This window comes from Anomaloglossus baeobatrachus, chromosome 1 (assembly GCF_048569485.1).
Source record: "Anomaloglossus baeobatrachus isolate aAnoBae1 chromosome 1, aAnoBae1.hap1, whole genome shotgun sequence".
Taxonomy (NCBI): Eukaryota; Metazoa; Chordata; class Amphibia; order Anura; family Aromobatidae; genus Anomaloglossus; species Anomaloglossus baeobatrachus.
This window is the reverse complement of record NC_134353.1, coordinates 166,061,167-166,085,171: the sequence shown is the minus strand read 5'-3', so window position 1 is coordinate 166,085,171 and position 24,005 is coordinate 166,061,167. Positions and strand designations below refer to the sequence as shown.

Sequence of the window (24,005 nt, the reverse complement as noted above, 5' to 3'; positions counted from 1 at the left end):
TTAGAAAATGATAAATTTGTCCACTTGATTTACTGCTTTTTATTTACCTCCAGACCGTAAATCATACAATGAGCGATAGGAAATCACACTGAATTATGGGCGCACATGTGTTTCATGTCAAGGTGCACTTAATGTGGAGGGTGATGCTGAGCTCACGCTGGAGGACACATAACTTCTGTCTCCTTGGTTTACTTTGATTTCCTTGAAACTAACATTTGTTTTACTTCTGATATCAGTCTGACCTGTGGACACAACAAAGGGAGAAGACTGAGTTGTCACAGTACAGCAAGGGTTCTCTTACATGAATTACTATATACACGGAACTGTTTGTGTGTGGTTAAAAGATTTGCTTTCTTCTGATATGAAGCCAACATATTTGATTTGTTTTATGCAAGAATTTTACGTCTAATGATGTCCTTAATAAATTTCAATAAATCAGTCCATTTTTGGTGAATATCTCGAGAACAGTAGGTCCTAGAGAGTTGGCCGTAAACTAATCTTTTCCATTGCGGTGGATCTCTCAAGAACATTAAGTCCTAGCATTAGAAGTCCCAGAAATTTCGAGCTCCCCCCTGAAGTCCCGAAAGAGGGTCAAATGACCCTAAAGCCTGCTTTACACGTTGCAATTTCGCATACGATTTCGTATGCGATTTGCAACGCCCCCATCGTATGTGTGGCACGTTCAATTTGTTGAACGTGCCGCACATACGATTAACCCCAGTCACACGTACTTACCCGTCCATACGACCTCGATGTGGGCGGCGAACGTCCACTTCCTGGAGTGGGAGGGACATTCAGCGTCACATTGGCGTCACGCGGCAGCCGGCCAATAGAAGCGGAGGGGCTGAGCTGAGCGAGACGTAAACATCCCGCCCACCTCCTTCCGCATTGTGGGCCGCAGGACGCTAGTAAAATCTGTTTATCCTTCCCGGGGTGTCACACACTGCAATGTGTGCTACCCCAGGTACGATGAACATTATCTGACGTGCAATTCTAGAGACAGGTACGATGTGTATACGATAAACGTTTTACCATTCAATCGCAATCGCACGTACCTGTCACACACTGCAATGTACCTTACAATGCCGGATGTGCGTCACTTACGACGTGACCCCGCCGACACATTGTAAGATACATTGCAGCGTGTAAAGCGGGCTTTAGTCAATTATATTATCAAATACAATAAACTGAATAGAAATAACTAGAAACTAAATGGCTAAACTCAATGGAAAACAACAACCTCCTGTGGTGCGACAGTGATGGCCTTAATTACAGAACAAAAGACGGTGATTATAGGATGTTAGCTAAAATCCTTCAGGTCATTCGACGCGTCTCTGGGTTCCAAAGGTAGAAATGGGAATTCTAGTGCTAGAGAGCTGAAACACAGTCTAAAACCTTCGGAAGCGCCTGGTTTAGCAGATTGGTACAGTCGTTTGGCTGAACATACAGAACAGACAACAGAAATTCACTTCTGTATAAAGATAGAACATGTTATGACAATTACCAAGTAACATTGTGACATGAGGGTACTGATCAATGAAGTAGTCGCATGGCAAAGTTTTCTTAGTCTTGCATAACACTCATGGTATTTTAGCTTACATTTTTTTGTTTTGCGCTGCAGGTTTGGCTACATGGTTTGTACAGGTGAAGCACGTGTAAATTTATGTTTCAACTTACAAGCCACATAACCAAACGGCTCAGCTGCGACAGTTTGCTGTAAAACTGCCTGTAAGTGAGTCACATGGTGCAACCGCCTGACGCCAGCATCATGTATGGGCATTACAGTAATGTGGCATCTAATGATCTTTTGTGCGTCTCTAATTTTTATGCCAGTATTTAGCACAATATTTCCTGGCAGCTATCACTGAGCAAAAGTGAGGCCAGCAGTAGTGAAGAGCTCCAGGACTCAGGGTGCGTGCCCTCGATCAAGGTCCACATCGTTTTGGACTCAGCGTGTTTTCACTGCGTCCAAAATGCTATGTTATACAGTAGAAGCACAGTGTATAGGATTTCTAGAAATCCTGTGCCCACTGTGCTTGTTTTTCCCACAGTGTAAACTGACCTGCGGTGCGGCTTCCTGAGCTGCATCATGTCAATTTATACTAAATGTTATACTGATTTATATCAGAATGTTCTCAGCAGGGAAAACAGAGAGAAAGTCCAAACCCTGATCATGGGCATGGAAGCTGTGGTCTCCTGCGGAGAGCACTCGTGGTCCTGCAGGAGATGCTGTGTCCAGGACGCGGCATGTCCGGATCGTGCGCACATAGCCTAAAGGGTGCTTTACACGCTGCGACATCACTAACGATATATCGTCGGGGTCACGTCGTTAGTGACTAACGACGTGACCCCGACGATATATCGTTAGCGATGTCTCTGCGTGTAAAGCACCCTTTAGAGTATGGTCACATTTTTAGTTTATATTTTCTATGTACAGCTATAATCTGCATAAATTGTACAATCACATTGCTTTTCATATCATGTACAGTGTGTCATCGTCCAAAGCTGTATTCACAATTCTCCTGGTTGTCATAGGAAATGGTAAACAATCGTATGGTCAGACACATCTCTAACCTCGAGTAAACAGTCATTGCTGGGACATTTTTCTTCTAAAGCCTAGAGGTTGTCTATGCTTGGGGTAAAAGTCTGCAGTCATGTGAAGCGTGGAATGTGACTGTAGAATTGTGACAGTGTGCCATGCACACACAAATCTAGACATATAAAGGTTTTCCTATATTTTTCACCTACATTAAAGTCCACAGTTGCATTAGAGGGGTTGTCCAGGCCTGGCACCAAAGTCTGCAGTCACTATATGAGTTGGGCACTGTAATGATTCCCGTGTTCCCCGATGCAAGCAGACAATGACATGACCGCTGGCCTGTGATTTGCATACTTATGGTCACATGCCAACTAGACTCATTCCGCATCTCTCAATTGATTTATTTTGACAGAAGACAAATGTGTCTAGTCAGCACGTGACCGGTATACAAATCGCATACATCTGGTCACGTGATAGCCCATCTGCACAAGCGGGAATACAGGCAAGTGGTGACAGTGTGCACATTTCACACAGCGTGAATGCAGACTTTTGTCCCAACCCTGGTCAACCCCCTCTTTCATCCAACTGTGGACTATACTCCAGGAATGGTAAAACTTTGATGTGCCTAGATTTAGATCACGTCATCATGAGTGGCTCGTTCACCGTGTCAGAGGTTTCAGAAATATTTCTGGAGCACTTTTTCTACATACTCACTAGAGCTGGAGGACAAGGAGGAAGAGGATGACCTGTTTGTCAAACTGGCCTCACTTTGGTTTTGATTGGATGAAGGCAGGAGACGAATGGCGCGTTCACCAAGAGATGGTCTGACATTAAATCTTTCTTCAAGAGAAAAGAAACATAATTGAAATGTAATGATAAAAGCCGTTTCAGTAATGATCTGCTAAACATAACTGTATTTTACCTCCATGTCTTTGTGGGATACTTTTTTGAATGAAGTCTCCTTCACGAGTGTACCTGATACACCATATTATGGATCCACTATACGGATTTATCATGCAGCAAGATGCATCAGTATTGGATTGCTACTTTTTCTGTTGGGCAAATATGGATTTACATTTGCCCAACAAAAAATAATGGCATTCAATGAAAAAACTAATGTGAAAAAAGGTCTGTGTGAATAGCCCCAGAGAATTATATTAAGACCGCATTTCAGTCTATACATAAAAAAAAGATCAAATATGATGACAAATCCACTTGTTTGAAGGGGACCTTAGGCTATGTGCACACAATGTCTTTTTCAGGAAATGGTGCAGTAAAAGCACAAAAATATGAACATAATGCACAACAATGTAAAACCGCCATTGCTGTGCACATTGAGCCTTTTGCTGCTACTTTTATTCTCTTCACTAAGAAAACTGTAAAGTGGTTAAAAGAAGTGACATGTTTATTCTGTGGGCGGCTTTGTTTGACACCGCCTCTCTACAACCAAAGAAAAAAGAACTACCTGCTATTTTTTGCCTGAAGCGACTTTGTGAAAGAAAACTCCAGCATGTTCTTTGATGGATTAAAGCCGTCGTGTGCACATACCCTAAGGCCCCCTTCACATGTCCGTAATTCCGGTACTTATGATGTCCGTTTTCATACGTACCAGAGCCACGGACATACTGTATGTAGACCTATTAAAATCAATGGGTCTGCACACATCCCTGTTTTCTCATGGACGTATGTCCATATGGGGCACATGTATGTCTGTGTGTTCCGCACGGAGACAAGTCCGTTTTTCTCTGGCAGCAGTGATGGCACACAGATCACAAACTGATGTGATCCGTGTGACATCAGTGTGATACGTACCGGAGAAAACAAGTATCTTTGAAATAAAACTATATTCTGTACTCAACTGTCTCCAGCCCTGCTGTCTTCGGCACTTCTGTCACTTGCTTCTGAGCCCTCTCATTTTGCACATGAATATTCACTGCACCGCGGACCCAGAAGGAGTAGCAGCGCTGGAGACAGCACCGCCAGGGACAGGTGAGTATAGACGTTCTTGTTGTCCATGTGCTATCTGTGAGTACACTGACATCACACGCTGAACACACACGCGGAACATGCACACACATATGCACCCACACCATGGACCGTCAAAAACGTGCGTTTTTACCACGGACTTGTGAAGGGGGCCTAAGGTTGTATTATAGAATAAAAAAGGGGAACTCCGGCACTCATGAAACCCCAGTACTGGGCACCTACTTGGTGATGCTGGGTCTCTTTTAATCTATAAGGCTGTATTATATCTGTTTTATACAGAGATGTAATACTGTAAGGCTATGTGCGCACAGTGCGTTTTTCGCGGCGTTTTTGCTCGTTTTTCGGGTGCGTTTTTGGCCTCAAAACTGCAGGACTTTGCTTCCCCAGCAAAGTCTATGAGTTTTCATTTTTGCTGGTGCCACAAAAACGCAGCATGTCAATTATTCCCGCGTTTTTCACTGCGCTTTTCATCCATTGAGTTCAATGGGATGTTGAAAGACGCAATGAGAAACGCAAATAGCTGCGTTTTGGTGCGTTTCTAAGACCAAAAACGCAGCTATAAACGCAGGAGGTGGGTAGTAAAGTGACGTGTACAGGAAGAGGATTCCTTCTGTCAGTAAACACAGAAGCGTGAATCCTCCCGGTACCGTCACCGCCGCGTCCACCTCCCGTCCTGTGCATGTATGCTGCCGTGCGGCGCCATGTTCGGGCGGGAGGTGGAAGCGGCTGCGAAAACAAAAGTTAACAGTAGAAAAAAAAAAAAAAAAGTTATACTCACCTGTCTGCAGATTCCCGGTGCCATGCCCGCTCCCATCTCCTCTCACGGTATCGCCACCCCCACTCCGGCTGTGTGCAGACGGCCGGGAAAGCTCCGATGGATGCAGGACCTGGCGATGGATCACCTGATGCAGTCACCTGACGCATCAGGTGATCGTAAGTATCGCGGTGACGCGGGCGCCCGGCCGGTATCAGCGGATGCGTCAGGAGACTTCATCCCTGATTACCGGCAGCTGCTGCAGCGATCGGACAGGATCAGACTCCCGCCCCATCGCTGCAGGAGCTGCCGGTAATCAGCACATAAGTGAGTATTATTTTTTTTTTTTTTTTGCACCGATGCATCTGCTGATTGTATAATCGGCTTTTATACAATCAGCTGATGTGTGATGGGATTCAGGCACTTGATCCTGACACATCATCTGATCGCTTTGCCTTCCAGCAAACCGATCAGATGATATTGGATCCGGATTGGACGGCGCGGGACCCTGACCCAGGATTACTGCGGAGGGGGGTTCTTTATTTCAATAAAGATGGAGTCACTAATTGTGTTGTGTTTTATTTCTAATAAAAATATTTTTCTGTGTGTTGTGTTTTTTTTTTTTATCTTTACTAGAAATTCATGGTGGCCATGTCTAATATTGGCGTGACACCATGAATTTCGGGCTTAGGGCCAGCTATACAGCTAGCCCTAACCCCATTATTACCCAGCGAGGCAGCCGGCATCAGGGCAGCTGGAAGAGTTGGATACAGCGCCAGAAGATGGCGCTTCTATGAAAGCGCCATTTTCTGGGGTGGCTGCGGGACTGCAATTCACAGCGGGGGTGCCCAGAAAGCATGGGCACCCTGCACTGTGGATTCCAATCCCCAGCTGCCTAGTTGTACCCGGCTGGACTCAAAAATTGGGCGAAGCTCACGTCATTTTTTTTTTAAAATTATTTCATGAAATTCATGAAATAATTTTAAAAAAAAGGGCTTCCCTATATTTTTGGTTCCCAGCCGGGTACAAATAGGCAGCTGGGGGTTGGGGGCAGCCCGTCCCTGCCTGCTGTACCCGCCCGTACCTGCCTGCTGTTTTTAGCGGCCAAAAACGCACAAAAACGCAGCGTCAAAAAGACGCAGTGTGCGAACCTAGCCTTAGGCGTTACAACACATGCATAAGACCTTTAAGAGGTAAATGAAGTCACTGGAGATTTTCTATTCCTGTCCTGTTTTATAGTCGAACAGATAAGGTTCTGCAGAATGAAATAAGATTGCTGATTGATTATCTCCATTGAACACAATGAGGATAAAGAACTCCACAAGCAAGTCTCGCTTACCTCTCCCGGCATCATATCTCTGGTCTATGACATTTCTTTGTGCATCTGGCGTACAATGACGTGCTGGGCACACATGGCTGTACAGCAGCTAATTATAGGCCATGGTCATCAGGACAATGACGCGCCATGGCTGGGGGCTGGGTGTACCGAGAACAGGGACCATGACAGCCATATGGGATATAGCGTTTTGTGTTTTATTACGCTCTAACATACTTAGCAGGGAAATACACAGATATAGCTACACTAAAATCCGCACAGTCTGGTACAGATTTGTCGTCTCTTGAGTTTGATTTATTACGGTTTTCTCTGCAAATTTTCTGGAGTAAATCTGGAACATGTAAACCTACTCTAATAGTTATCTACCAAAGGGAAGTTGGCCAAAAGTAGCAGAGCAGGGCACAACTCATGGAGATCACAGTGCAGAGTGTAACGGCCTCTTCCTAAAATGTACCACTATGCTTCTTTAGTTAAGAAGATGCAAAACCTTTTTCATTTCGAAGACCATGTTCACACATTTAGTATGTGGTCAGTTTTTTTAGATCAGTATTCAGGAGTGGAAGAATCTGTGCTGAAGTGTTAGGGTACGCTCACACGAGCGTATAAATCGAACGAGTGCAATGCGAGAAAATCTCTCATTGCACTCGGCCCCATGTTAGACAATGCTGCAGCTCAGATCAGCAATTTTTTTCTCAGCCCTAATCGGACTGAGGAAAGAATCGCAGCATGCTGCGATTTTCTGCAAGAGCCGTATCACTCGCACCCATTCAAGTGAATGGGGGGGGGAGAGAAACATTGGACTGCACTTGGATGTTATCCCAGTGTAGTGCGATATACGCACAGGCTGACAATGGAGGAGATGGGGGGAATTAACCCCTCCCTCTCCTCTGTAGCGCCCACCCTCAGCTTCACAGCTGTGACCTGATTGCAGGATCGGGTAACAGTTGCATGACACTCGGCTCACGCTCGCAGCAGAGCCTGAGCCGGGGGTCATTAGCATATTGCATCCGTTGCTCTCGCATCGTATGCCATACGCTAATGTGTGCAGCCTTATGGAAACTCATGCACCACTTCTACATTTGTTTACCCACTCCTGGTTTTGGCTACAAATACTGACGTAAAAAGCTGACCAAAGTCTGAATACGTGAACTGGTCCCACACAAAGCCTCCACGGCGCACGCACAATCATACAGCACAGCCTACGGCTCCACTCACTTGGGTCAGCGATCCTGTCCTGCTGTCTCTGCTGTAGGTGGATATCCAGCACTGCTTGCACCTTCTGCTTGTTGACGTCAATGTCTGTCTCGGCCAGGATTTCGCTCAGGGTGATATTGGATTTCACGGCTTTTGTTGCTGTAGACCGGGCCACCATAGGCAGGCCATCCTGGTAATGTCGATCTGTGAAGTCTACTTCGTTGTCCTGGATGGTTTTAACCCTTAATAAAAGTTATAACTATGTATAAAATGTACAATTTTCATTATCAGCCCTCTCCACTCACCTCTCTTTCCTTGTAGATACACACTATTGGTATATAAAGTATGTTTAAAGGGAACCTATAACATTCAGATATAATGGTAATCTGCAGGTAAATAGGGTTTAAATCCTGTGTAGATGGCGAATGGGAGCAGGAGGCAATGCAGGAGGTGGTCACTACTCACTCCCCTGCACAATGATTGACAGCCTGCTCTGCAGCATATGTGTACAGCTCAGGCCGTCAATGTATAGGGGAGTGATTACAGTGAGAAGTGACTGAAACAGACCCGATGACTGAAAGTGAGCAGCTGCAGGGAGAATATAACTTCATTTTCTTATTTTCTACCTCTACCTGCTTAAGTACACTAGCTATACAGGATCTATACACACTGCAACTAACTGCACAGTACCACTATACCTGCAGGTAAAAAGTGTTTCTGGATGTGACTGGTTCCCTATAAAGATTGATAAAAAACATGACAGCAATACACATGTTAATTCAGAATAATTACACTATGACTACTAGTAAACTGAATGTATATGATGTGCATTAGTGGAGATGTACATGTGGTTGTACTGATTGGTGTGCCATTAGTCAGAGATAAATAATTTGGAGCTGAGGCTCTTCTGTCAGCGCCATCACATGTGTTTTCAATTTTGTTATAGTTAGTCCCATTTTAAGGCTAAGCATACATGGCGACTCTGGTCACACAGGAGGAACGCTCAGACGAGGCTTACGAATGATTGGCTGTTGTGTGACTATATTAGACCACCAATTGGAATGGGAAACAAATACTGAGTGCAGACAGGTATCATGCATGCCATACACTGCATGTGGCTTACATTGAAAGCCATGGAGGCAAAGTCCTGTGTGACTTGCAGCAAACATTTTTAACAGTTCTTGTACAGAGAAAACCTGTAAGTGAATAGACACCCTGATTTTCAGACAAGGTCTTTTATTTCAGAATATTTACGCCATACAAATACCAAATATGCATATTAAATCTTACTTTCTTCAAAACCTTAAAGGGAATCTGTCAGTAAGATGAACCCTCCAAAGCCGTCTATGTGGGCATGTAGATCATATGAGGCTGAATAAAATGATACCTTCATACATGTGATTTGATGTCTTATTCCAGAGAGATCCACATATTTCCTATTATGTAAATGAGATGTTAAGATCTATGGACCGAACACTGAACCCCCTGAGAATCTTCCTCTAGAGCCTATTGTAAATGCAAGGGGCATTACCAGTAGGAGACATGTAATGACTGACAGTCTGCTCTGCGGTGAGATCAGAATTAACACAGTAAAGCAGAGCTAACAAAGTACACCAGAAGACGACTGCCAATGTGTTTGTATTTAGGCAAGTTTCAACTCTGCTGTACTGTGTTAGTTATAATTAAGCACAGTTCAGCAGCACTGCTTCTGCAAACATGTTTGTAATGAGACAATGTTCACTTCTTCTGTACTGTGTTAGCTCTGATCTCACTGTGTGTAATTATGAGAGCAAAGTGTCAGTAATTACCATACATGTCCTCTGGTAATGCCCCCTTTTATTTAAAATCTGGAAGCAGATTCTCAGGGACATCTGTGTCTGGCCTACAGATCTTAACAGCTCATTTACATAATAAGAAAGCATGACTATCTAGAATCAAACATCGGATCACAGATATCAAAGTATCATTTTATTCAACTTTGTATGAGCAACATGCCAATATAGACAGCTTAGGAAGGTTGATCAGACTGACATATTCCCTTTAACCTGGTCATGCATGGAATCAATGAGTTCTGCCATCCTTATCTGTGGGATTCATTCTAGGAGACTGACTGCCCCAAAGAAGCTCCCAGGAAGGGGCTGGGCCTGGGGGCAATTGCCCCTTGGGCTGGTCTCCTAACAACAGCTAAGGGCCGCTCAGCCAAACATTACTTTAGCAGCCACACTGTATCTTCAAATGCTCTTCCGGCCAGCAGCATCTTGCTGATTAGTGGATCAGAAGAGGCTGCTCTGTCCTTCCTCTTCTCTGATTGGTGGGGGCAGCAATCACTATAGGTTGGAATGTCTGATTCTTGTTCACCGATTGGTGGAGAAGCAGTCACTATATGTTGCCTCACCAATTGAAGAGCAGGAAACAGACAGTGCTGCACCGCTGAGGATGTTGCTGGGCCATTCCACATCAAGTGGACCAGTTTTAAAAATCGTCCCTACTTGACCTTCTCCGATTTTGCTGAAAATGTATAAGGATGTACATGTATGTTTGAAAAGAGGTTCTGTAAATTGTTAGGGCCAGATCTCAAATATATTGGGCACTGTTGACCTTTCACGGGAGGTCCCACCAAGCCTGCGGCTTCAGCTAAGAGGATTTTGCAAACTTTGGCACATAGCCATTAGAGTTCTATACTGGCTATGATGCTAAAATTTGGCATACTAGCTCAACTTTTGCTGCTAAACACGATAAAATTATTACCGGCTATGACAAAACAATATTTCGGCTGCAATTTTGTGTCAAAGTAGCTTGTAAAACGTGTTGCATAAAATTTATGCCTAACTTTGCCCATATATAACTCAAGACCAAAAACCAATAGTAACTGGTGCTTTGCCCTTTACACCAAACATCTACATGACTTTGCATTTCTGCAATATCACGGTCAAAGCATATGTATTTGTGGAAATATTCACACACACATATGATGACAAACTTTAAAAAAAACGAATTTGACCTATTTTTAGGTCAAATTTCTCAAAAAGGGTACCCCTAAAATATATTAATTCTGATATCATTAGAAAGAGCACATTTTTCTCTACAAGGATCATTGGGGTTTTTTTGGAGTCTCTCAGTTTAAGAAAAGAAAAATGCCACTGAACATGGTGTTATTTATTAATACGCAATGAATGGTAACTGCACTATTCAAACCCTTGCGTTGGTCCATGGTGGTTATACCACAACCAATTCACTAAGAATTGGTCTTATAATCCTATTAAGAATTGTAATAATGCTGTCTTTCGAGAATTGGCAGCCCCATCGCCTAGAAGCCATGGCCAATAGCCGTGCAAGGCCAGCTGCGGGCGGTCTCTTTATCGCAGGTTCCGAAGCCTGAGGGTGGATGTCTTTGCCTAGGATCCCAAGCCTAATATTGGGTATCTTTTGTTGGTTCCCAAGCCATAATGTTCAGTCTAAGTGGTCTGGAATTGTTGCTGAATTTGCAACATAATCGGGTTCAGAGAAGCTGTATTGTCGGCCCATTGCTGTTGCAGCTGGTGCTGGAATTATTGCAATGATTGACTGCTCGGGAATCCATCATGTATCATTTCTCACAGGCCAATGAAAGAAGCTAGCTGGTCCATGAGGATGCATAAAATGTATTACTGCATCATGGTCGTCGACTGAAATTTCAGAAATATTTCCAATCCACCAGTTCCTATCGTAAATGCAGGAAATGTATTGCCCTGGCAGGAGGTTTGCAATTGGCACAAAAGGCATTTCTGATCTGACAGATCCATCTACATGGGCAATGAAAGATGAAGGGTCATTTTACACCCTTGAAATGCAAATCTTTTTGTCATCAATTGGCACAAACTGGTGATTTTCTCTTGTTCCAGCAATTGTATGTCCATCTTTGAACCTTTCCTCTTGAACTACCCGTATTTCGTCAATTTTTTCTTTTGGAACAAAAAAAAACTTGATTCCATGCAGTTGCTCATTGCAAAAGTTGAATAAATCCACCGGGGTCAGTATTTGGTTTTCAGTTGGACGTTGAAGACTGGCACGAGCTGCCAACCTCTTTGCTGTCCCTCCAATCCCATCACAGGGCGACTTTCCATGACTGGTACCAAAAAAAATCCATTCAGCGCTGATATTGAAATCAGCATTGTAGTGGCACAAGTTGAGAAAATGTTTGAAATTTTTGTACTGGGCTGCAGATCCATCGCTGAAGCAACAATTCCAGACCACTTAGACTGAACATTATGGCTTGGGAACCAACAAAAGATACCCAATATTAGGCTTGGGATCCTAGGCAAAGACACCCACCTTCAGGCTTTGGAACCTGCGATAAAGAGACTGCCCGCGGCTGGCCTTGCATGGCTATCGGCCATGGCTTCTGGGCTGCCAATTCTCGAAAGACAGCATTATTACAATTCTTAATAGGATTATAAGACCAATTCTTAGTGAATTGGTTGTGATATAACCACCATGGACCAACGCAAGGGTTTGAATAGTGCAGTTACCATTCATTGCGTATTAATAAATAACATCATGTTCAGTGGCATTTTTCTTTTCTTAAACTGAGAGACTCCAAAAAAAAACCCAATGATCCTTGTAGAGAAAAATGTGCTCTTTCTAATGATATCAGAATTAATATATTTTAGGGGTACCCTTTTTGAGAAAGTTGACCTAAAAATAGGTCAAATTCGTTTTTTTAAAGTTTGTCATCATATGTGGGTGTGAATATTTCCACAAATACATATGCTTTGACCGTGATATTGCAGCAATGCAAAGTCATGTAGATGTTTGGTGTACAGGGCAAAGCACCAGTTACTATTACTATTGGTTTTTGGTCTTGAGTTATATATGGGCAAAGTTAGGCATAAATTTTATGCAACACGTTTTACAAGCTACTTTGACACAAAATTGCGGCCGAAATATTGTTTTGTCATAGCCAGTAATAATTTTATCGTGTTTAGCAGCAAAAGTTGAGCTAGTATGCCAAATTTCAGCATCATAGCCAGTATAGAACTCTAATGGCTATGTGCCAAAGTTTGCAAAATCCTCTTAGCTGAAGCCGCAGGCTTGGTGGGACCTCCGGTGAAAGGTCAACAGTGCTCAATGTATTTGAGATCTGGCCCTAACAATTTACAGAACCTCTTTTCAAACATACATGTACATCCTTATACATTTTCAGCAAAATCGGAGAAGGTCGAGTGGAGACCACTGGTCCACTTGACATGGAATGACCCTGCTGGGTGCTCCACACCTTGTGTAAGAGCCTTCATACAGAAATATGAGTAGCATCACTCAATCATGCTGTCACCTTTCGTCACTGCCCAGTGCGGCTTACACACTACAGTGTGACCCGCTGCAGTGACTTGGGCTGACCTCATGAGGTCATCTCACTTTACTGCAGTGGATCTCACAGACAACAGTGTGCGATCCTGCAGTGACTGCTCTCCCAGCCAATGAGGAATGATCTTTTCTCCATTAGCTGGGACAGTGAGTATGGGAACATCATCTTTATTTCTTAATCATTTTCTCTTTTTATGTTGTTCAAATTCGCTTTTGGGAAGCTTCGTGGGGCATCGCTATGAATTATAGCAGACTTTTTTTTTTTTTAAAAAAAAAAAAAAAAATTATAATAAATCTTTTCACACCCGCCTAAAACTTTTGCACAGTTCTCTAAATCTTATTTATGTGTCAGTAAAAAAAATGTTGTGATGCAAGTACAAGTTGTCCAGAAAATATAAAAGGACAAAGGTTGTCACCCTGTTCTCCCCAGTCCTCCAGGCTTTCTAATGAACAGCAGGTAGAATCCTCCACTGCTTTCCACAATGGCCATACCCCTGTGCGCACTAGATAACTAGCAACACCATTGACACATGGTCTTCATTGTGCTTGTGAAGAAGTTCACTTTAATCCATTGACCCTTGAAATAAAACCATGAATAGCTCTAGGTTTCCTAAGGGCTGTATTGCTGGGAGTTAGCAATATGTGTTGGAAATATACAATAGTCACTCCTTCATGAACAGAATCCTTGTGGTTTGCTCCCTGCACAATGTGCATGCACTATAGCAGAGATCCCCAACCTTTCGGACCATGAGAACCACATTCAGCTCTGACAGGGTTGCAAGCCATGGCTAGCTGTCGCCCTCTCACAGTAGTGACACCTAGAGACCCCAACAGCCAAAGCTTTTCCACAGAAATCACACCGAGGCAGTATACCAAGATCCAGAGGATCCAACTTTACCACCATTTAGATCTGCTGTTCTGTGCAACGCTACTTACAAAAGTCACCATCTGGAGACCTGCTTTTGATAGCTGTTTATTAGACCTTGTGCTTATGCACCAAGCTTGAAGACAGCCACACATCACAGTCCTGCGAGCCACATGTGGCTCCCGAAATACAGGTTGTGGACCCCTGCACCATAGGGTAGAACAAAACAAACCATTAAGGCCTGATAGTGGCTGTCCTTACCACCAGAGCACCTGAAGCGGTGCTCCTGTTTTTGGGGATGGGCACCACTAGCTCAGCTCACCTTCTGTGTGTTAACATTACATATATTTCTTGCACAAGGATTTCAGCGGCTCCAGGTTTGCAGTGTATTGCCCCATCTATTAATTCCTTGGAAACATTTAGTTTCTTCTTCATGAAAAACTGTGAAAGATAACAGATGGATTAGAATCTTTCCCTGCATGTGACAGAATGTGAAGGAAGGAAAACTCTTACCTTTTCTAGTACTGACCAGTTTCCTAATTTTGCAGGGAGGGAAGTTCCATTGTCAAATGAATGCATCTGGATGTCCTCGGGGTAGTACCAGTAGAAGATCTCTGCGGTGATGAATCCATTCGAGAGGTCTCTAAACAAGTATTACTATAAATTAGAGCTGGTGCTAATCAATTCCCTGGACCCTGATACGGTGGGCATGTCAGTCATCTATGGCCGCTGGACGGGAATCGTGAGGATCGCTTCCTGCTTCCCGACATCCCAGCCTGGATCTATGTTATACTGTTGAGTGATGTACATGTGTGAGTCTAGCTGATCAAAAGAGGAGCTGTGGACACCTTCAGGTAGGAGGTTCTCCTCATGGCTCCTGTCTAGGGGCCAAAGGTTCCTGACATGGTCACTGGATCAGAGTTCTGTGAATCGATTCTGCTAATTACATAAGACTGAGTGTGATCATTAAAGGGGTCTAATGAATAACTGTGGTAATTGGAGACGGACAAATGTTTAGTAACATTACTTTTCTATTTATGTATGGTCATTTTTATGGTGACAACATATTCCATGGCACAGTGCATCAGACTCTTGCTTCTCTATGGCTCCTGCTAGTCAGCCATCTTAGACATATGGTGGTAGGGTCCCAAATCTACTACAAATCACATCTAATGACTGTCTATGAGGTCACTTGCACACCAAGACTAATCGTAGAAAGACAATTACCCTGAATAGAAGGGGGAGGACATGTAAACTCCAAGAGAAAGTTTCCTTGATTTCAGGATTTAAAGTCACAGTAAATCCTACAGATCACAGACAGGCTCTGTGTAAAACAAGGTAACCCTATCATCATCGATCCCCTAATGAAGGTGACGCTGAAACGCGCATCAGGGTAGGCGTTCTACACACATTCGAATTCAGTCGAAACACAGGTATTTTATCTATTTTTACCTCGTTTTACCAAATATAATTCTACCAGTTTACTGTGTACGCCGCAGTAGCTCTGCAGCCCTCACAAGCACTGCCCTAATATATAGCTGTGTTTAGTTGTACATTGAATTACATTATAGTAAGCAGATGCTTGTATAGCACATTTAATCTTTTTTTGAAGTCCTCTCTGCCAGTAGTCATTGTGGTACATAGATATACTGTATACATTCATTCATCATTATTCATTTTTTTGAACTTTGTAATTTTTAATACTTTTATGATACCTGTACATATCAACCTTTGATGTGTGCTAACTGTGGACGCCCCAATTTTAGATGTTACATTTAAAAATGACCATGTATCGGTTTTGTGTTTGTTGGTTCTGATCATTATTCCCATTTGATCAAAGCTAAATTCCCAACCCATGCACTTATAGATCTTCCTACATACTTTGATTACCCTTTTGTGCATGTATGGTTGCTTTTTCTTGATTTAATCGGTTACTATGATGTCAGAGATTACAGAAAATTCACACAGCGATGTCACAGCTCTGGCATAATTAGGAAGCACAGGGAATACACAAGACGTGATGTAACAGTAAGGGCACGTTCACATGGAGGAAATCGCCATGGGAAAGATCCCGCAAGTATTACGATGCTGAAGATGATTTTTTATAACGCAACTTCTTATTCGACAAATCTTTTTTGTGTTTTTGACTGGTTTAATAACAAAAAGAAAACAATGACAATAATAAAATACAATGCAGTGATGATTCCTGATGTGAACACACCTAAAAGCAGCAACAAAATATATAATGCTGGCACATATATGGGCCTCAAAGTGGGCACAAAAGGGTGTTATTGAAAGGGATAAATGACTTTGGGCCACTGATCTCACACTGCATAAATGCAGACAGTGATGACTCTTCAAACTCAGGTCACACCAGCCTGGTCCAAACCGGTACTGGGCATCAGAACTGGCATCACAGTGGGCAAATTGTGATGATTTGAATAAGTACCTAGTGTTTTTAAAGGGTTAAATGACTTTGGGCCACTAATCACACCCCACCAATACACAGATAGCGATGCTTGGTTCAAATCCATGTCATACCAGCCTGGCAATAACGCACTCTGATACCAGAACCCATTTGGACCAGGCTGGTGACCATTGCTTGATGCAGGCATCACTATCTGTGTAATAGGGGTGTGAAATTAGTGATCCCCAAGGCATTTAAATCTTTTAAAACATTAGTGTTACTTATTCAAATCTGTGAAAATTGGCTAATTGCCCACTTTGACGCCGGTTCTGATGCTCAGAACCTGTTTGGACCAGGCTGAAGTGATCGGAGTATGATGCGGGGATCACTATCTGTGTAATGGTGGGGTGGGATCAGTGACCCAAAGTTATTTAACCCTTTCAATAGCATCCTTCAGAGCCCATTTTGATGCCCATTTTTATGCCAGTGTTATATTTTTTTGTACTGGTTTTAGGTGTATTCAGGGCTAATCACTGTACAATGTTATTGAGTTTGTTTCAGAAAACAAAAAATTGCTGAATAAGAAACCAACTTCAGCATCGTCTTGTATTTCCTATTGAATCTGCATTGGAGAACAGGGGCTGAACCTCAGGTTCCTGCTGTGTATTGGCAAATATTGTCCTACATCCGGGCACAGGCTGTGGAGAACACATGGGAAATAACTCCAAAGATCCCACACCTTTTAGATGTGGTGTTAGTGACCACACCATCCACGTGGTTTGATGGAGTAAGGAGGCTCCTCTGTAATCCTCCAGTGGTCTGTGAGACTGTGGGGTGCTACTGATACGAGGGGCTGCTGATAAGTCTTTGGCTTTGTGATTTTTTTTGTTTCTATGGTAACGATTGTTACATCAGATGAAAGCCTTATGTGTCTAATATATGTTTTCAAAATTTTGTGTTTGTTGCTTACGGCAACAGTGTTCTACGCACGCGGGAAAACAAAATGGCGATGTGTAATGCGATATTCACAGCAACTGAAAGCAGAGGAGTGATAAAATTCTTGTTTCTGCAAGGAAAGTCTACGAAGGATATTCATGGTGATATGTCACAGACATTGGGGGATCAATGCCCTTCATATTCCACAGTTAAGAACTGGGTTACCAAATTTAAAATTAACCACTTCAGCACCAAAGATGAGGAACATCCTGGATGAGAGTGGTTGCTGTTCGGGAGATCGTCGATGCTGTGCACAACATCATACTGGATAATCAGCGAATTTCAGCTAAAGAAATAGCAGACATCATGGGGATTTCCCGTGAACGTGTTTGTGTCATTATCCATCAACATTTGGACATGAGGAAGCTATCTGCAAAGTGGATCTCCAAATGTTTGACAACAGATCAGAGAAGCATGCGAGTGAAAACTTCCCGGTCCATTTGTCAGCGTTTCCGGACTGATAAGAACTTCCTGGATCGACTGGTCACTATGGATGAGACCTGGGTTTATTTGTATGTCCCTGAAAACAAGGAGCAGTCAAAAGAGTGAAGGCACAGTAGTTCTCCTCGTCGAAAGAAGTTCAGGGTGCAAAAATCAGCCACTAAGGTGATGTTGTCTGTGTTCTGGGATAAGGACGGCGTGCTGCTAGTGGACTACCTTTAAAAGGGTTCCACCATCAACGCAAGGTATTACATTGAACTTTTGGACCAATTGAAGGCAGCTCTGAAGGCCAAAAGGCGCGGCAAGCTGTCCAAAGGAATCTTGTTCCTGGATATTGGTAATGCAGCTGATGTGATTTATTTGGACTTTGCAAATGCATTTGATACTGTACCACATAATAGCCTTATACTAAAGCTCCAGAAGCAAGGACTAGGGGAAACTATATGCAACTGGGTAAGGAATTGGCTAAAAGATAGGAAACAAAGAGTAGTCATAAATGGTACATTCTCTAAATGGGCTATAGTCAGCAGTGGGGTGCCGCAGGGATCTGTGCTAGGACCAATTCTTTTTAATCTCTTTATTAATTACCTTGTGGATGGGATTGATAGTAAAGTGTCAGTCTTTGCTGATGACACCAAACTATGTAGGATATTAAAAACTGACCTTGATAGTATAATATTACAAAAAGATCTGGATAAGATGTCAGAATGGGCAGATCCTTGGCAAATGAGATTTAATGTTGATAAATGTAAAGTAATGCACCTAGGACAGAGTAATCCTATAACTGCGTATACATTAAATGGAAGTAAACTCGGGACTACAGAACAGGAGAAGGACTTGGGTATTCTCATTACAAATAAGCTGAGCAGCAGCACTCAATGTCAAGCAGCAGCTGCTAAAGCAAACAAGATTCTAGGGTGTATAAAAAGAGAGATTAGATCCCGTGATCCCAAAGTAATGTTACCCCTCTATAAATCACTTGTAAGGCCACATCTGGAATACGGGATCCAGTTTTGGACTCCACATTTCAAAAGGACATTCAGAAGTTAGAGTCAGTTCAAAGGCGGGCAACTAGACTATTACAAGGAATGGAAGGCCTCCCATATGATGAGAGGTTGAAAAAGTTAGATATGTTTAGCTTAGAAAAAAGACGTCTCAGAGGAGATCTCATTTATATGTATAAATACATGTGTGGTCAATATAAAGGACTGGCACATGACTTATTCCTTCCAAAGACAATACTAAGGACCAGGGGGCACTCACTGCGAGTGTCAGAAAAGCGATTCAGACAGCTAAATAGGAAAGGGTTCTTTACAGTTAGAGCAGTCAGACTGTGGAATGCCCTACCACAAGAGGTAGTAATGGCAGATACTATAACAGCTTTTAAAAAAGGGCTGGATGATTTCCTCAGTACACAACATTGTTGGTTATAAGTGACTTAGTGACCAAATGTAGAACTGGTGGAGGAAGGTTGAACTAGATGGACCTAGGTCTTTTTTTCAACCTAAGTAACTATGTAACTATGTAAGACAATGCCTCCGCTCACACTGCACAAGCGACCACGGCAAAAATGGCAGAGCAGGACTTCCAGCTGGTTGACCACCCACCTTTTTCACCAGATCAAGCTCTCTCCAACTATCATCTGTTTCCAAACCTGAAGAAACACCTCAAGGGTACCAAATTTCACCCCATTTCTGATGCCATGGCTGCTAAAGATGCCTGGTTTAAGGCACAACCGAAATTCTTCTTTATGCTAGGCTTACAGAACTTGGAATACCAATGTAAGAAGTGTGTAGACATCAGTGGAGACTGTGTGGAATAAATGTAAAGCTTCATCATCCTATCTCATTTCTTTCTGGGTAAAACCAAAGACTTATCAGCAGCCCCTCGTAATACATGTGGGTATGGGAACAGCCGCCCCGCCAGTGCCACAGAAGTATAAGGTGAGACGCTTATACCTGGACACTAGGTTGTATCTGTTTGTTATAGGCCGTATCTGCCTGTTATTGACTGTATCTTCCTGTTATTGGCTGTATTTGGGACCCCTGCTGTTCTCCATCTACACCTTCGGCGTGGTACAGCTCATAGAGTACCAGAGCTTCCAGTATCTTCTATATGTTGATGATATGCAGATCTACCTCTCTGGCCCTAATAATAGCTCCTTACAAACCCAAATCCCAAAATGTCTGTCTGCCATTTCATCCTTTTTTTTCTGATCGATTTCTAAAGCTGAACATGGACAAAACAGAATTCAGCATCTTTGCCCCATCTCACTCTACCACCCCACCTGACCTATCCATCAAAGTCAATGGCTGCTCACTCTCCTCAGTCCCACGTGGTCACTGCCTGGGGGTAACCCTTGACTCTGCTCTCTAACTCAAGACACAAATCCAAACCCTTTCCACCTCCTGCCACCTCTGACTCAAAAATATTTCACGGATCTGTACATTCCTTGACCAAGAATCTGAAAAGACACTAGTGCATGACCTCATTATCTCCCACCCGAACTACTGTAACCTCCTGCTCTGTGGGCTCCCCACTAACACTCTCGCACCCCTACAATCTGTCCTAAAGTCTGCTGCCCAACTGACCGACCTGTCCCCCTCTGCTATTTCCCAGCCTCTCCTCTCTGCCAAAGACTCCGTTTCAAAATACTAACCTTGACATTCAAAGCCATCCACGACCTGTCTCCTCCATACATCTGTGACCTAATCTCCCAGCACTTACCTGCACATAACCTCCGATCCTCACAAGATCTCCTTCTCTACTTCTCTCCTATCTCCTCTTCCCACAATCGCATATAAGATTTCTCCCGTGTCTCCCCCATACTCTGGAACTCTCTACCTCAACACTTCAGACTCTCACCTACCATGGAAACTTTCAAGAGGAACCTGAAGACCCATTTCTTCTAACAAGCCTACAACCTGCAGTAACCCTCAGTCCACTATAGCGTCATTCTTACTCTCACCTACTGTATCCTCACCCATCCCTTGTAGACTGTGAGCCCTCACGGGCAGGATCCTCTCCTCCTGTATCGATCTGGGCCTTGAATTGTTCATGTTTATTATACTTGTCTATGTATGCCCCTCTTTCAAATGTAAAGCACAATGGAATAAATGGCGCTATAATAAACAAAATTCTGCCTGTTGCAGGCCGTATCTGCCTGTTATTCGCTAGATCTGCTATTGGCTGTATCTGTAAAGCCCCGTCACACACAGAGATAAATCTTTAGCAGATCTGTGGTTGCAGTGAAATCATGGACATATTGTTCCATTTGTACACAACCACAAGCCTGGCACTGATTGTCCACAATTTCACTACAACCTCAGATCTGCCGCAGATTTATCTCTGTGTGTGACAGGGCCTTTAGTGGATGTCTCTGTCTGTTTGTGGTTGTATCTGATTCTCTGTGGTTGGATCTGCCTGTTATTGGCTGTATCTATTAGTGGCTGGATTTGTTAGTGGCTGTATCTGCCTGTTTGTGGCTGGATCTGCAATGTCATTGACTGGCTCATGCCCGAAATTGGCTGGATCTGCCTGCTATTGATTGCATCTGCCTATTATTGACTGATTCTGCCTGTTATTGGCTCTATCTGCCTGTTACTGGCCGTATGTGTCGTATCTGCCTGTTACTGGCCGTATCTGTCGTATCTGCATGTTATTGGCTGTATCTGCCTGTTATTTTCTGAATGTAACTGTTATTGGCTGTATCTGTTATTGGCTGGATCTGCCTGTTATTGATTGGATCTGCCTGCTATTGGCTGTACCTGTTATTGCCTTGATCTGCCTGTTATTGATTGGATCTGCTTGTTATTGGCTGATTCTGCCTGTTATTAGCCATATCTGCCTGTTATTGGCTGTACTTACCTGTTATTGGCCATAGCTGCCTGATCATTTCTGTATCTGCCTGTTATTGACTGGATTTGCCTGTTATTGGCTGTATATGTTATTGGCCATATCTGCCTGTTATTGGCTGTAACTGCCTGTTATTGGCTGGATCTGTTATTGGCTGTAGCTGCCTGTTATTGGCTGGATTTGCCTGGTATTGATTTATATGTTATTGGCCATATGTGCCTGTTATTGCCTGTATCTGCTCGTTATTGGCTGTATCTGCCAGTTATTGTCTGTATCTGCCAGTTATTGTCTGTATCTGCTCGTTATTGGCTGTATCTGCTAGTTATTGTCTGTTGTCTGCCTGTTATTGTCTGTATCTGCCCGTTATTGGCCATATCTGCCTGTTATTGTCTGTATCTGCCCGTTATTGGCCATATCTGCCTGTTATTGTCTGTATCTGCCCGTTATTGGCCATATCTGCCTGTTATTAGCTGTATCTGCCCGTTATTGGCCATATCTGCCTGTTATTGGCTGTATCTGCCTGTTATTGTCTGTATCTGCCCGTTATTGTCCATATCTGCCTGTTATTGTCTGTATCTGCCTGTTATTGTCTGTATCTGCCCGTTATTGGCCATATCTGCCTGCTATTGTCTGTATCTGCCCGTTATTGGCCATATCTGCCTGTTATTGTCTGTATCTGCTTGTTATTGTCCATATCTGCCTGCTATTGGCTGTATCTGCCTGCTATTGGCTGAATCCTCCTATTATTAGCTGTATCTGCCTGCGGTGTGAGACTGCAGCCCCAGTCACACAGCAAGAAGCGGCGCACACCGAGAGAGCAGCCAGCACAATGCAGCACACGCCCCATCAGAAGGCGGCATGCTGGTTGTTGTAGTCCCCCCACACCAGCAGGACCACATCTCATCTCCCAGCATTCCCTGCAGATACCCTCGGAAGTTCTTGGGGGAGAAGCTCAGGTCCAGGCTCTGCAGCCATTTCAGCACGTCTCTGGGGACGCCGGTTTTTTTCGGGGCCTCGGAATATGACGTCATTGTGACCGGGGACGCCGCTTATCCCGCTCTGCACCGGAAAGTCGGCGTTCTATGTAACCGGGCAACGGTTACTATGACTACAAGTGTATACTAATGAGGATCCCGCCCTCTACCTGCTGACGTCACCAGGGAGGGCTCCGGATTGTCATAACGCGACGCAGGAGGAGGTGTGGAGCAATAGCGCCCTCTGCTGACTGTGCGCGTAATTACCGGCCGCTGCACACGGGTGATCAGCCTGAATACAGCCGACCGGATGGGTCTCTTAACCCTTTCACTGCAGGATATGTTCTTCATCTGCGGCTTTTTCTCGTTTGGTGTGATTACGTCCCAGTTTTAGGATAGGACTTTTTATTTTCTACTGTATGAGTTGGGTAATAACTTTATTATTCACTTCTAGCATTTTGTAACATTGGATGCAGAAATTCTATAAAATGATGATATAATTGTAAACTTCTGCTTGTCAGAAAAGCTGCGTATATAGTGATCAGAGGCGAGACACATGTGTACAATGAGAATGCGTGATTCTAGATACTTCTAGGGGATAGGGCCGCCGTCATGCATGTATAGAGACCACAATGCCCGGACGGACCACGCGGACCCTCAGAGATAGAGGCCGTAGTCATACGGACCACAAAATATGCATCATCCACATGAGCACATAGACACACAGCACAGATTTTCCTACAATAGTTTGCAGTCTCCATTTGAAGAGCCCTTAAGTGCCAGCACAGCAGAAACCCCCTCAAGTGACCACATTTTGGAAATTACACCCCTCTGCGAGTGTATTACTCTTTGGTCTCTGGAAAACACCTATGAAGTGAAATGCAGTGAATGTTGCAAAATTAAAAATTGCAAATAAGCCCTTGTAGTGCTCAGCATATTGTAGTGCCCGTACATCGTGCACAGCTTGTGCTTCTGGAGACACACACCACATAAATTAAGCAGGCTCTCATCACACTACAGCAATGGCGGTGAGACCAAACAGTACTGTACAGTCCCATGTGGGGTATTGTGTGAGGTTTTCAGACTTTTTGCCTTGTTTTCTGTCATTTTGCTTTTAATCTTTTTCTTTCCATCGGCCATCTTGCTTCCTGTTCTGCTGCCCTCATGTTGCCCTCAGTCAATACGGATTCCTCAGCTTCTATGTTCCTGCCCTGTTCCATGCCAATCACCTACTTAAGCCTCCTCAGCTGATGAACCAGTGCTTCTGAATCCTGTTTGCAGTCTGCCTGTAAGTCTAGAGTCACACATCTGGCTT

General features: G+C 43.6%; 1 protein-coding gene across 2 annotated transcripts; it reads right to left on the bottom strand.

Annotated features, from left to right (window-relative positions):
• On the bottom strand, positions 1-22,940 carry SPATA4 (spermatogenesis associated 4). Of its 2 annotated transcripts, none has more exons than XM_075334832.1 (6): positions 22,644-22,940; positions 14,531-14,660; positions 14,340-14,458; positions 7,831-8,051; positions 3,254-3,379; positions 1-242 (listed from the first exon to the last, which is right to left on the bottom strand). In XM_075334832.1, the coding sequence occupies exons 1-6, from the start codon at positions 22,745-22,747 to the stop codon at positions 118-120; spliced, it is 825 nt and encodes a 274-aa protein (XP_075190947.1). In that variant the 5' UTR covers positions 22,748-22,940; the 3' UTR covers positions 1-117. The 2 variants fall into 2 exon arrangements, with proteins under 2 accessions (XP_075190947.1, XP_075190953.1); XM_075334838.1 differs by lacking the exon at positions 22,644-22,940 and adding an exon at positions 21,729-21,825.
• Between the last annotated feature and the right edge of the window lie 1,065 nt (positions 22,941-24,005).

Bases quoted from the DNA above. Each gene is read 5' to 3' on its own strand.
- SPATA4 (XM_075334832.1), bottom strand. From the start codon at position 22,747: ATGACGTCATATTCCGAGGCCCCGAAAAAAACCGGCGTCCCCAGAGAC. The intron at 14,661-22,643 runs GTATCTGCAGGG...ATACTTGTTTAG, and splicing joins TCCCCCAAGAACTTCCGAGG to AGACCTCTCGAATGGATTCA. The intron at 243-3,253 runs GTGAGTATGTAG...TTGTGTCCACAG, and splicing joins CTCCTTGTCCTCCAGCTCTA to GTCAGACTGATATCAGAAGT.